We start from the raw sequence: 12,706 nt of genomic DNA, 5'->3' as shown, positions 1-12,706 counted from the left end.
CGACAGTTTAATTGATTTGTTTAGTGCCCAAGCCTTATTCATGTTGACAGATGAACCAAGTTACAACCTCACTAGTCTAGTGGGTGGGTATAATAGATAAAGATACTCACTGATCTGTAGTGAATTGGCTGTGAAGAAAGCAATACTACTTGACAGTGTATGTTTGGAGAAGTCAATACCAATATTCATATAGGCTCCAGTCTATTGATTATTACTGACAAGTATTTTATTATTACAGATACATACAGATTTTTAAAAGTTAGATAAGATGAATTAAGACTGCTGTTCACACATTAGATACTCAACAGCCAGCGGACAAAACCACTAGCCCGACGATCCATTCTGTTATTAGATAGCTTCTTTGTGGAAATGGTCCCTTGTGCAAAAAGATACATGTAGCCCCATAGCCTTTTTGAGGCTGTAGGAGCAGTGGGTTGTTATCTATCTGTGTCTAGGGCACGGTATTGAAGGGCAGAGCCCATTCCTTTCCTCCAACCACCTTTTACCTCCCCAACCAAAGTAAGGTGCCCACTTTTATACCTGGGTGGAGTGAGGAAAGTCCTGTAAAGTACCATTCCCAAGGACATAACGTCTAGCCAGAAATGTCAGGAATTGAACCTGTGACCTCTCGATCACGTGTCCGCTAGCCTAGCCGCTTGGCCACTTGACGTTACAGTTTGTGTAACATTCGGTCAAAACCTCCATTTTGACATTAAATGCTTGTGAAGATTGTGAGTCAGACGCTGCGCCATGTCTCCTACACTCTAATCCTTCCCTACAATTCCCCGCTACGATAATCGTCTCTACGGGATTCCACGCTGCTCGTGTCAGGGCCGAGGGATCACAGATAACAATCCCGGCCATGATAGTCCGACAACAGGTAGAAAAGGTTTTGACAGGTGTGTAGACAACACCTAATCCCCCTTTTATACATCGTAATCCAGGAGTTAATCCTCGGTGAAAGTACGCCATGTACTTAACACCGGCCATACAAAAAAGTGGCAGATGTGGTGATGATATCTCGGCGAGATAACATTTTTGATATTCATAGATATGGTATCAGTATAGACCTATAGGATTTCTATAGTGCATTTACAGCTGCTCACCTAATGTCTTTTATTTGTCACTTTGAGTTTTGATGAGTTTAGTGCTTTGTTAAAAAGTATGTTGAAGGATTTTAGATTCAGCGTGTATTACCGGTAGTTTGTTGATAGGCTTAAACTTAAACAGTTAAAAGTTTAAGCCAGCCAAAATTTTCCGTTCGTTTTGATTTAATGTTTACAGATATACAACAAAATGTATGTTGTAAGGCTGTGTACAAATAGCTTCTGCAATTATTTACTCAAGAGGCACTTACAAACAGGAAGTTGTGTAAGGTGCAAATTTTCATGATTGTTTTATTCCATTTCAAGACTATATGATGTTAATATATATTTCAGAGTTCACAACAATGGTGTGTCTGGAAGAAAAGCAATTGGATGTGCGTGAAAAAGAACAATGGGACAAGAGCGCTTTGCCATCATGAATAAAAACTCATTTCTTAATCAAAAATACAATCAAACGTTGGAAATCCTCTTGCCTTCCAGTCCAGTGCAATTGAAAGCGAACCAATGTTTAACGATGGATAATTTTGTAAAGGAACACCCAGTATAAGCCTTTTGCATGTATTAGGTATCACGAATAAAAACTCGTTTCTTAATCGAAAATACCATTTAAATGTTGGAAAATCCTCTTGCCTTCCAGTCCAATGCAATTGAAAGAGAACCAATATTTAGAGTTGGATAATTTTGAAAAGGAACACGCACTATAAGCAAAGTCCATGTATTAGGCATGAGTTGCCCAAGGGTATACGTAATGAGAAATTCCAAACATGTTGTAAAAGCTTGAAAACATGCACTGCAGGTGATATTATTCATGAGTCCTAATGCATCTAGGTTTATATTATATACAGGTGTGACAGGCCAGAATACACCCCGGTAAGAATAAACCCGGGTACATTTTGGCCAGGGGTGTGTTCTTGCTTGTCACACCTGTAACCTTGGTGCAATAGCTGTATGCAGACCTTTGATAGGTGATATTTGTTAACTTAAACTACTTGGCACACTGAAGTAGCTGTTTGGCACCCCATTCTCTATAGGTTACAGAGGGCAGCAGGGAGAAGGTTAATAAAGTCAATGATTACTAATAGGTGAATAAAATCGGTAGTCTGGCCCTAGCAAAAGTAAAGAACTACTGAAAGGATACTGTTATAAAAATTAGAATATAAATGTATTCAAGTTCACAGTCACTGTGATTTAATTTCGAGGTAGGGAGAAAATCAGGCAATGGAGTGTTCACAGTGGTTTTTACTTTGCGGTTGAAACAAGGTGGTAGGTGGCAGAAGACTGAACAAGCATTTTTGTGGTGGTTTTAATTAATAAGTTTAGTTTTAAGTTTACCCTGTCATTTCACCGCCTTTACCTCCCCAACCAAAGTCAGGTATCCATTTTTACACCTGGGTGGAGTGAGGACAGTCCTGTAACATGCCTTTCCCAAGGACGCAACATTGGTGGCATATCAGAGGATTCGAACCCAGGACCTCTAGGTTCTGGGCCAAACACCCTAGCCTTTATGCCAACATGCCGCCGCTCAAACTGGAACTAGTTGGATTGCTTCAATGCAGCTTCTCTTATAAAAGAAAGGTCATACAGTTGTCTGATGGCAGAGAACAATGGCTTTGGGATTGTTTGCCGACACTTGTCCCTGTCAGGTGGCACAAAGACAGATGTCGGTTACCTGTCAGCGATGACACCGCCCTCCTCAGGTGTGCAGTGGCGCGGGAAACTCAAGGTCAAAGGTCACCCAACAGGGGAGGTTTAATGCCATTGTTAACATCCCAAGAATTTTCTTTTTGCTTGTTTTCATTGAAATCGCTAATTTTGGGGTGCGATGCAAACACTTTTTAGCTTTGCGAGTTGATTTCACTAAAAGTCAGAGCTACCTTTATGTGTACTGTAAGCTCCAGATTTGGTTGATTGAAACCATTCTACCTCAAAATATTGGTGTTTTTCATTAACAAAGGCTTCGAAAACCATACTTTTTTTGACAGAAAATAATATTAATCATACTCCACTGAATCGTCATATTCTGAGCTAAAAAAGTATAGAAAAGAAAATTACTGCATGACAGTGTACAATTTTAGTTAGTAATACCTTTCTATCATGCAGCACTTGTAAATTTTCTAAGTACTGTACCTTTTTCCAGTGAAGGTATGTGCCTCTATGGCCCCGCTCCAAAAAGAAGGAGTCTAAACCTTTCAATAGATGGGCTACTTCTTGCGAGCCTTCCAAAAAGCTATCATAGTAATAGAAATAGGTAGTATGTTGCAACTGCCATGAAACGTGCAAAAAATGCATGGTCCTGTATGTCGTGAAAAGTCCTATTCAGCACAAATTTTACATTCTTTTTCCCTCGTGTGTCAGATTGGTGTTTCATCCATACTGAATACATCCATTACGTCTGAACAGCCTCTCGAAGAAAAACCAAGGAAGGATGACTAGCATGTCTACTTGCTGAAAGGTTGCAATTGTCATTAAATGCTTGAAAAATCGGCCCATATGCCGTGCATCAGATTGGTGTTTCGAGAGGATGTCATCCATACAATTACATCTGAATAGCCTTTAAAAAAAGAAGGATGGCTAGCGTGTCTACTTGCTGAAAGACAGCTGCCAGGTTTAATCCCGTCCTTGGCAGACGTCAATCACTTCCGCTTTGTGGGTACCGCAAATCCACCGGCCACATTGTCAGAAGATAACAGTTTCAACGTCGCTTGGCGCCACGACCAGACGCGTACGTGAGACTCCCCGCCCGCCCTCTGCATGCCGCACTGATGCCGACACTGATAGGAACCCGTCATTGTTCTCCAAGGAACGTTCGCGCTGTAAAAATTCTTGTTATGTGATGAGTCTGTGTAATAGATAATGATCCCTTAATGCTATCTAACAAAGGGAAACGAAAACCTAATATCTCAGCTATAGCTAGCCACAGACTTATCTTTTAGTGTGTTTTCAGGAATGTCATTGAGTGGACGGTAAATTTTGTCTTCATTTTCCACCAATCTGCCTTTTCCTTTTGCCCGAGGCACTCAGAAGATAAAATCAACGAATTAGCATAAGTGAGGACCATCTGTAATGTTCCTAACAGTTTTACAACATCATTATCGAAACCTTAAGACTTGTTTGTGTGCCTTTGAGTTTTAGTACGCAGCATTCACTATGATTATGCATGGTTGTTTTGTTTTATGCAACCGACAAAGATGCCATATTTGTTTACTGCCGTTGCTGCGAAAAATGAAATTGAATTAAATCAGCCCTAATTAGGACTAATTACAGACATGGGGTAATTGAGGGGATGAGGTTGGCTCCATGGCCTCGGGTGTTCGGCTCCCAAACCAAATTACTCAGACAATTGAAGAATTGGATTGGTTTGATATAAGATATGCTGTATCTATGCTTTACCTGCTTAGTAGCTGTTCCATGGGTAATATGATATAAGCCTCTACAGTTCATAGTCAGTGCAATGGAAAAAGGCATTAGGTAGTGTGAAAGAATAATAGTTGTAGCTTTGTTTATTTCTAGTCTAACATGTGTTAGGCGTATAGGCATTACTGCTGTTTACCTCAACTGCTTTGTCTTTTTTATTCAAAACGTGTTCCAGTTAAAGTCATGAATATCAACTGTATGTAGTGGACTGGAATTAAAAATGTTTTCAAAGAGAACTTATTTCTTTTACCACTAGTGTAGAAACAAACAAGAACAACTAGATTCTACAGTCTGTGTTAGATGGGTCTTATCAAGTCTGGATTTACAGATTTTCCTGTAAATCCTAGAAAGTGTACAATGTCATTTAAATATTTCTTTTTCCTAAGTTCGGGTGTTCAAGCCCCATTCTTGTCAGAATCCCATAATATATAATATATAACTGTATTCTACGCCAAAAGACAGTTACTCTTGACCAGCAATATTGGATATGATTTTGAAACAGACGTTTCAGACAGCATCCGCTATCTTTCGTCAGTGACTGTATGTACATGTATTTTAGTTGAAACTAATTTTACTTTTCGATTTTTCATATCTTGAAAAGGCAAAAGGACTTTGACACATTTACAGAATAGGCAACCACAGGGATAGAAAGAGAATCTTGCAGTACAACAAACTCCAGGTCATTACAGTACAACAAACTCAGGGTCATTAAAATTTGAAAGCCCCCCATGGTCAAGTTATCCATCTTTAATATGACGGTCACCACTCCTGACAAAGTCAACTAGCTTATTTGTAGTACTATAAAATTTTATCATCTATTGTCTACTTTTGTCTCATTTTTGATCAGCATTCATTTTGAAATAATTCTTTTTCAGTTAAGTTTTCAAAGGAACCAAATATGCAGGTACTTCAAATGGACATACGGGTTTTGCCCTCTTTTGAACTTTCCACCTACAACGTTTTGTCGTCTTTGTATAGTTAATCATTTATTCATCGTGGTTGTAAATTTTCACCAAGTAGCCATGACACAGATATCAATAAGGCATGTGCCAGGTTATGCCAAAACATATTAATATCATCTTTAGTATTTACTGAGTTGATATGATTGATATTGAGAATAGGATTGGAGTGTAGTAAAAGTAGAAATAACATTCAAGCATTCTGTTGCTATATCTTATTCAGTATAATAGTTCTAGACTAAGTACATCTACAATTCTGACAAAATTGTCTAATTTCTTTGTATCTATTACCAAGAAAGCATTTCATATTTTACCTGTGATGGTACAGTATAAAATGAATTATGCTTTTATGCTGACTGTATGATTTTGATTGTCCTATATAGTCTGAAATTGAAATGTAATTGCTAAGTTTGAGAATCATACTTATTTCATCTAAGGAGGTTAAAGTACCTATTTATAAACTTTTATCATTCTTCTTAATAATGTTTTACACAATGCTTCATGCAACATTATATTACAAAGAACTTTATTGCATGACAATTTTACACCGTATAATGTATAGCAGCAACTATCAAACATAGTACAAAATAGAGGAATAGAATAAAACTTAACATCCTAGTTACTAATACAATAAGGGCTAGCATAAGTCTTTGATATTACATAATAGTGTTACAATTGAGTGGGGCTAATCATGAGTTTCGTTTTTTTTTTCTAATGACGAAGCAGTCTTTTGTAATTATGTTTACCTATTTTTGCATTGTAGCGGTTGTTGCATCTAAAGATATATTTATAGCTGTCTGTAACATTGATATTTATATTATACAAAATGTACTTGTCTAATAGTCCCCAATGAACGTACAGTGAGAATGATAGTCTTCATGGTACTGGGCACTGGTTGGTTGTATCGCCTGAGGTGTGAGCATTGCGGCTGACTGGGGTTGACCCCATGGCGGCCCGACGTAGCCTGACTGTCGCCTGACGCCAGGCCCCGGGGGGACACACGAGACACCGCGACTGGCTGACATGGTGACAGCCAAACAATGACACCTTGCACCACCTGAGGTCTGACGGACACTCACTTTACGGGTCGACCTTCAAACTTGCCTAACTCTACAACACAAAGTGATTGATTGTTGTACATTGTTCACATTATCATATCCCTTCCAGGTATTAACATAATGTAGTCCTTTCTGCCTAACTATATGCAACTACACAACCACAACATTTCAGCCAGTTCCTCACCTTTACAAAGCAACAAAAATACCCTTTCTCAACACAAAGTAAGAAAAGTTAATCTGATAGGTACGACATAATTATGCTACTTGGGTTAAAAAACTACTAGAGATTTTAAGGTTCTTAAGAGTGTGTTACAAATATTAAAAAAACTGGTGCTGGAATTCAGTACATACAACTTACAAGGAGGCTGCTTTAAGTTGACTGCAGCTAATTCTAAGACACTCAAAGAACATTACAGTTTAGAAAGTAAGAGTGTTCTGTTTATTGAACTTTAGACTGTCTTGGTGTCGGTGAGAGAACAGTAGCCGCCATTGTTAGTAACACCTGTCCTGCATACTGTCACGTTTATAGTGCCTATAAATTTCACCGTTTCCGCCCAAGCCCCGTCCATGTAAATCACGACCTGCTAAGGATGACACTAAGTACCTGCAAAACGCACCGTTTCACCAGTCGTCCATTGTCTGCTAACACCAGCCCATAGGCGACTTCTCAAATCTTCTTCCGATGCAGCTTAAGCATAACTGCACGCTCTGTTGTGTGACTGTACAAATCTCCTAGTGTAGCATACATGGGTATTGTACAATGATCTCTCTGTAGTTGTCACGTACAGATACATTTTGTGTTTGGGTGGGTTTTGTATGTCAAAGAATTCACAGATTATGTTTTTGTTTTACACAGTTCTGTGTGATTTATTACAAGACTTTAGTATTGTTAATTGCTAACAGTCTGTACTCTGAAGGGTGTGAAATAAAGTATGTATAAAGTAGACCAATTAATCATATTAAGCAAATAACAACTTCACATGCACTGTTTGATGGAAATCAAAAAGGGGGGTTAGACAAGTCAAGTTTCACCTCAAGGTCTTTTACTTTTGTTTCAGCATTTTTAAGATAATGATTTAGCCTTTGTAGTGGACATTTTTTATTGTGTCTTGAATTATTCTCATGTATCCTCTTAAAGCCCCTGTTTTACAGTTGACAAGCATAATATGCCGAAGTTCAGAGGATCGCCAAAATAAAAAAATTGCCAGAGAGTCCAGCATATTTTTCATCTAAAGATCTACCCTATCAAATTGGATGGGTCTCAGGAACCTTCATACATTGGGCGACCTCTAAAAATGGCGCAATGATCGAGAGAACACCGGTCGAATTTTGTAATTTGGCACTTTCAGACTCGTACTAGTAGGCTATTCTACTTTCCTGCTATGTGACCTAAGCATAATACATAAATTCCTTAAAACATTCAATCTTTTCTTCTGTATTTTTCCTATCTCCAGTGTCTGAAGGAGAGCTATGTGAAGGCTCTGGGTGTGGGCATCGGGTTTGAGCTCCAGAGAATAGACTTCCACCTGAAGACCCCACAGGTGAGGACAGGTGAGGTGTCACAGGACACACAGGTGTACATAGACGGGACCCACCAACCTGACTGGCTGTTCCAGGAGTCTGCCCTCGACGACACACACTGTGCAGCTGTAGCCATTCAAGGTCTCACACAGGTAAAGTCTGTTGTTTCAAGCTTCCATAATAGTTAAGCTGACGTATATCTGTAAAGTCTGTGATAAATGTTCAGGATTGAGATATATTTTAGCTGGAAGGCGGAACTGCAGAAACTCTGCAGGAATACTGTTTGATGACCGATGCATTTTATGATAAGTGTGGAGGGACCTAATTATAAGGTAGACACAGAAATCTGTACGGCATGTTCTAAATGGTGCAAGACAATAGGTACCTCTTGGTATGATATTACACTAAATGTCATAAAGTAGCCCTAAAAGTATCTGTTTTGCTACGTATGTTTGAACTAATTGGTTACCTGCTAAGCCTGATTGTCATGGACTTAATCACGTCTTATACTACTACTAAACACAAATCAGACTTTACATTCAATTTGCTCTTAATCTTTCCTACAGATGTAATTATGATGTAATGAAGGCCATTTCCTTCATATTCCTGGCTAAGTTGAAGCAATCATGCCAATTGTTTTGAAACCCTGGGTGGGGAGTCAACTCCTGACCTTACAGCCACGAGCTTGGCAACTAACCACTTAAATCGTCCAGTTTAATATGGATTGTATAACAGTGTGTCTGATCGAACCAGAAGTAGCTATAACTCTATTGGTTAAACCCCGCGCCTTGCTTCCGCAGGCCGTCTCGGATCCCCCGCCGTTCCGCGTCCTCGAGTTCTCGGAGCTGACAGGAGTCGCTCAGCCCCTACTTCCGGAGGATGTCTCCTACTGGGAAAGCTTCCGCAACAAAAAGGAGAGGCCGCAACTTACGAAGAGATGACCTTGATGTTGTTAAACCTTATTTTAATGGAGTTTTTCCAAATGACAGTTTACTCAAGCAACTGGATAAAATTTTGAAAGTTGCTTGAGTAACTGTCATTTGGCGTATCATAATACCTGGATGTCTAACCTTCATTGAGTTATTTGTACATGACTTTGTATATACAATAAACCGTAGGGGACAAAGAAACTGGTCAGTAGTCTTGTTTGCTGAAGGCATTGTTCAGTAGCACTTAGAGGCATTAGGGTAATAGGGTTTTATGTCTTCTTTTTTTTTACAGGTTAGAGTTACAAATGTCCAATTGAAGGGAATGTATACTGGATTGGGATAGGGATTGTACATAACCATCGAGCACAATTGTTATGAACGTGCAACAATTTTTTTGTCAATTGTGACCAACTAAACCACGAGAATTGTTGTTGACTTGATAACTTAATATTGTCAAGCACTATTGGCAAGATAGGTAGATGCTCGTAACGCTTATGTATCGGAAGTTAATGTTGTGACTTATGCTCGTATCAGGGCAACCAGGATGTTGATATTTAAGGAAGTATGAAAAACAGGAAGCTGTAATATAGCTCAACTGTTGAGTAATAGACAACAAAAATATAATTCATGCTTGTGGGAAGTGTGTTGGTGCTAGCTGTATATTCGGGGCTTGAAATACTGGGTGCATATTCACTTTTGTGCACCCCAAAATGGTGCTGTGTACCTAATTGTTGACTGAGGGTGCATCGGTGCACCTAGATATTTGTGTAGGGTTATGTATACGAAAAGGTACCATAATGATACACTAGTATACAGCGTATTCTTGACATTTAAGTGTCAGAAACAATAATCAAAACTTTGGTGTGCGTGTACATGTATTACCTAAGTTAGTACTTTTTTCAAGCTAAGTTTTATTTTAAAGTATAGAATTTGAGATTCATGATTAGATTCTGCTGACAGTCTACTTTGTATTTATGGTGTGCACCTGAATTGCTAGGTTCTTCTTAAAAAGAAATTTCAAGCCATGATATTGTACAGAAATAATGATACCGTAATCATGGGAAATTATATTAATTTTGGACAGAAAGAAAGAAATAATAATAAAATCATAACACAAATGAAGTAAATTTTGTCTCAGCTATTTTATTGAACTCCTTTCCCTTATAGTCACACAACCTATTATCATGAATTGAATCATACTCTTCATTGTGTAATTCACAATTCTTTACATTATATACAGACCATTTGAAAAATCATTTAATTGTATTCAATGAGTGGCAGTAACCTAACAAGTATTCATCTGCATTGTAGAGGATTTCTTCCAACATTTCTGGGAGTTCACAAAGTAATGATTATGCTATACAGCCTTATACAACATTCACTTTAGAAAACTACTTAATAACAATAGAGATAAAAACGATACTATCTTAACACTATTCATGCAAAAGGCTACCACTATAAAAAAGCAAGTGCAGAAAAATCGTTGAGATTTTCTACAAATTTTCTCATATCTTGTTGTTATACATGTATACTGCATATACTTGGCACATTGAATGTGCTTGATGCACATTATTTACCCATGCACCAACATTTATAAAAGAAGCCTAAAATGCCTCTATACATTCCTATATATTTCCACTTTAATACAAGCATCATAATCCCATTTTGTAGAAATCGTATTGCCTCATTGTCTAAGAATAAGTTACTCTACAAGAAAATAGTCTATAGTTGCATTATAGAATAGCCGATTTTTTAAATTTCATACTTATTAATCAGTATTTTTACAGATATAAGAACTTCTATTCATTTCTTTTGATTGACATCTTATTTTGTCGTACCAAATCAATCATGAGTTGTACATTTCTTCATCGCGTTAACAGTTGTTCACACAAATTTGAAGTATTTCCTCTCTCAGGTAGTGACCACACAAAGAATGATTCGTTGAAAGCCAATAAACACCATTCCCACGCTTCTAAACTTACTCACAAAGCTCTCAGCTTTTGGACATTTATCCCCTATATCTAAGGTAAGGAAAGGCCAAGTTCATATTACTTCTTGTCTGGTCAGTGGGAGGTCTACTAAAGGCAGGTACAAACAGCTATGAGGCAAGCTGTGATTGTACATTTCCTCCTGACTACCGAATTGTGCAAACTTTGTGGCTTGTTTCAAGTGTGGTGGCTTGCAAAAGTACTTATAGCTAGCTTGGGTTTGGCGAGGCAAAAATGTAGTTTTTACAGCATGTCCATTATCATCATTTCAGGCGATTTGCGTGGACTCTTTTTTTTCCCCAATTGCTTCAAAAACACACGCTCAGTTGTAAGCTTCAGAATCCCATTTCTCCAATGGTGCCGACTAACTGTGTATTATTCTTGCACCTGCTACAGTTTATCTTTGAATAAACAAAGGGGATGTAACTGAATGTTTCTGTTGATGTTTTTTTCCTTCGTTTAAACCCACTCGGATTCCTACGTCAGCGGTGCATGCCCCAAACGGACTTATTTCTAATCCCTCCGACAACCGTTAATGTTTTTTTTAGTCCTGTGTGTGATTTCTACAGACCCTTTTAACTGCGTGCTTATTGTGGTGTCTAAACGAGGGAGGTGGGCAGCGATGTTTTGGTGGGGGCCTCTCTCCCCAGACAACACAGCCAGGTCTGTGCTATTTCAGCGGCACATTCTTCTGTGGAGACACTGAGTCTGCCGGGGCATCCGGATTGAACGATTTCCACCCTAATGGAATGGGAGAGGTTCTTGTGAGGTACGGGCGACTGGTGCCTTATGGCGCCCTCGATGAAAAACGTCTTCGATTAACGCACAGCACGCATGGCGTAAACTTTCGTCCCGGCATCGCATGACGCAGTCTTGACCAATTGCGGTAGCCGATGCAGATATTCTAACGTTGACAGGATGAAGATGTCCATACCCAACAATGTCAACTACCTGAATCAGAGGAGTTGACTGACGACATCGTTTGCTTTGACAGAATTTAGCTTTCTAAGGGCACACATGCCAAAATAAGTCAGACAATAACGTTTTTCACTCAAACATCCCCTTGATCCTTAAAAAAAAAGTGATGGTTCAGTGTCCCTTGAGTTCAGTTGAAATGGCACAGAATCTTCAGAGTGTAAAGTCCATGTTTCGGCTTATCTCCGATTTAGAGCCAGTCTTTTCCTGGTACAATTGGCCAAGTTGGCACTGTATCTTGTGTTTTTGTCGGAGCCTTAAATCTGGATTTGCCATGTCATTCCTTAGTTCTACCTCCATCAACACAATTCCCTATGATCTTCTGGAAAGAAACCCAGCTGGGATCCAATGTTACATTTCAACAAGTACATGTAGATAAATGGTATAGCCGTGCCTCCTATCTAACAACAAACAAACTGCAGCTAACCTAAAATGTATTTTGGCACAGATATTATGGTCTGGAGGTATTTACTGATCTTCATCGTTGCTTGGCAATGGTAAGTTTTTCCATTTTCCTAACATTTAAGTCAAAAAATGTAATCTCAAAGCAGGCAGTCATACAAAGACTGCACAATCAAAGATGGTACAGCAGCACCACTTAGTGAGTTGTTGCAGAACTCCAAGCAGACTTGAATCCAAACAAAGATGCCCTCTCTCCCTTACTTAGGCCCTTGCTTGGTCTTCCAGAAAGAGACAGCAATGTCAAAGTACTCCTGAGACAGCCAGAAACACTGCCGGGGGTTGATGTGGGCAGAC

General features: G+C 38.9%; 2 protein-coding genes across 4 annotated transcripts in view; one reads left to right on the top strand and one right to left on the bottom strand.

The window, feature by feature from the left end:
* LOC136436445 (L-aminoadipate-semialdehyde dehydrogenase-phosphopantetheinyl transferase-like) overlaps positions 1 to 10,114 on the top strand; it is a 26,226-nt gene extending 16,112 nt beyond the window's left edge. The window contains exons 5-6 of the mRNA XM_066430437.1: positions 7,992 to 8,210; positions 8,859 to 10,114. Of these exons, the coding sequence (XP_066286534.1) occupies positions 7,992 to 8,210; positions 8,859 to 8,999 (360 nt within the window). The 3' untranslated portion in view covers positions 9,000 to 10,114. The remainder of the gene's footprint in view (positions 1 to 7,991; positions 8,211 to 8,858) is intronic.
* LOC136436442 (von Willebrand factor A domain-containing protein 3B-like) overlaps positions 10,111 to 12,706 on the bottom strand; it is a 39,795-nt gene continuing 37,199 nt past the window's right edge. For all 3 annotated transcript variants that reach the window (XM_066430430.1, XM_066430431.1, XM_066430432.1), the window contains one exon: positions 10,111 to 12,706. In XM_066430430.1, coding sequence (XP_066286527.1) covers positions 12,610 to 12,706 — 97 coding nt within the window. In that variant the 3' untranslated portion in view covers positions 10,111 to 12,609.

This window comes from Branchiostoma lanceolatum, chromosome 6 (genome assembly GCF_035083965.1).
Source record: "Branchiostoma lanceolatum isolate klBraLanc5 chromosome 6, klBraLanc5.hap2, whole genome shotgun sequence".
NCBI lineage: Eukaryota > Metazoa > Chordata > Leptocardii > Amphioxiformes > Branchiostomatidae > Branchiostoma > Branchiostoma lanceolatum.
The sequence above is the reverse complement of the archived record's forward strand: the minus strand, read 5'-3'. Positions and strand labels throughout refer to the sequence as shown.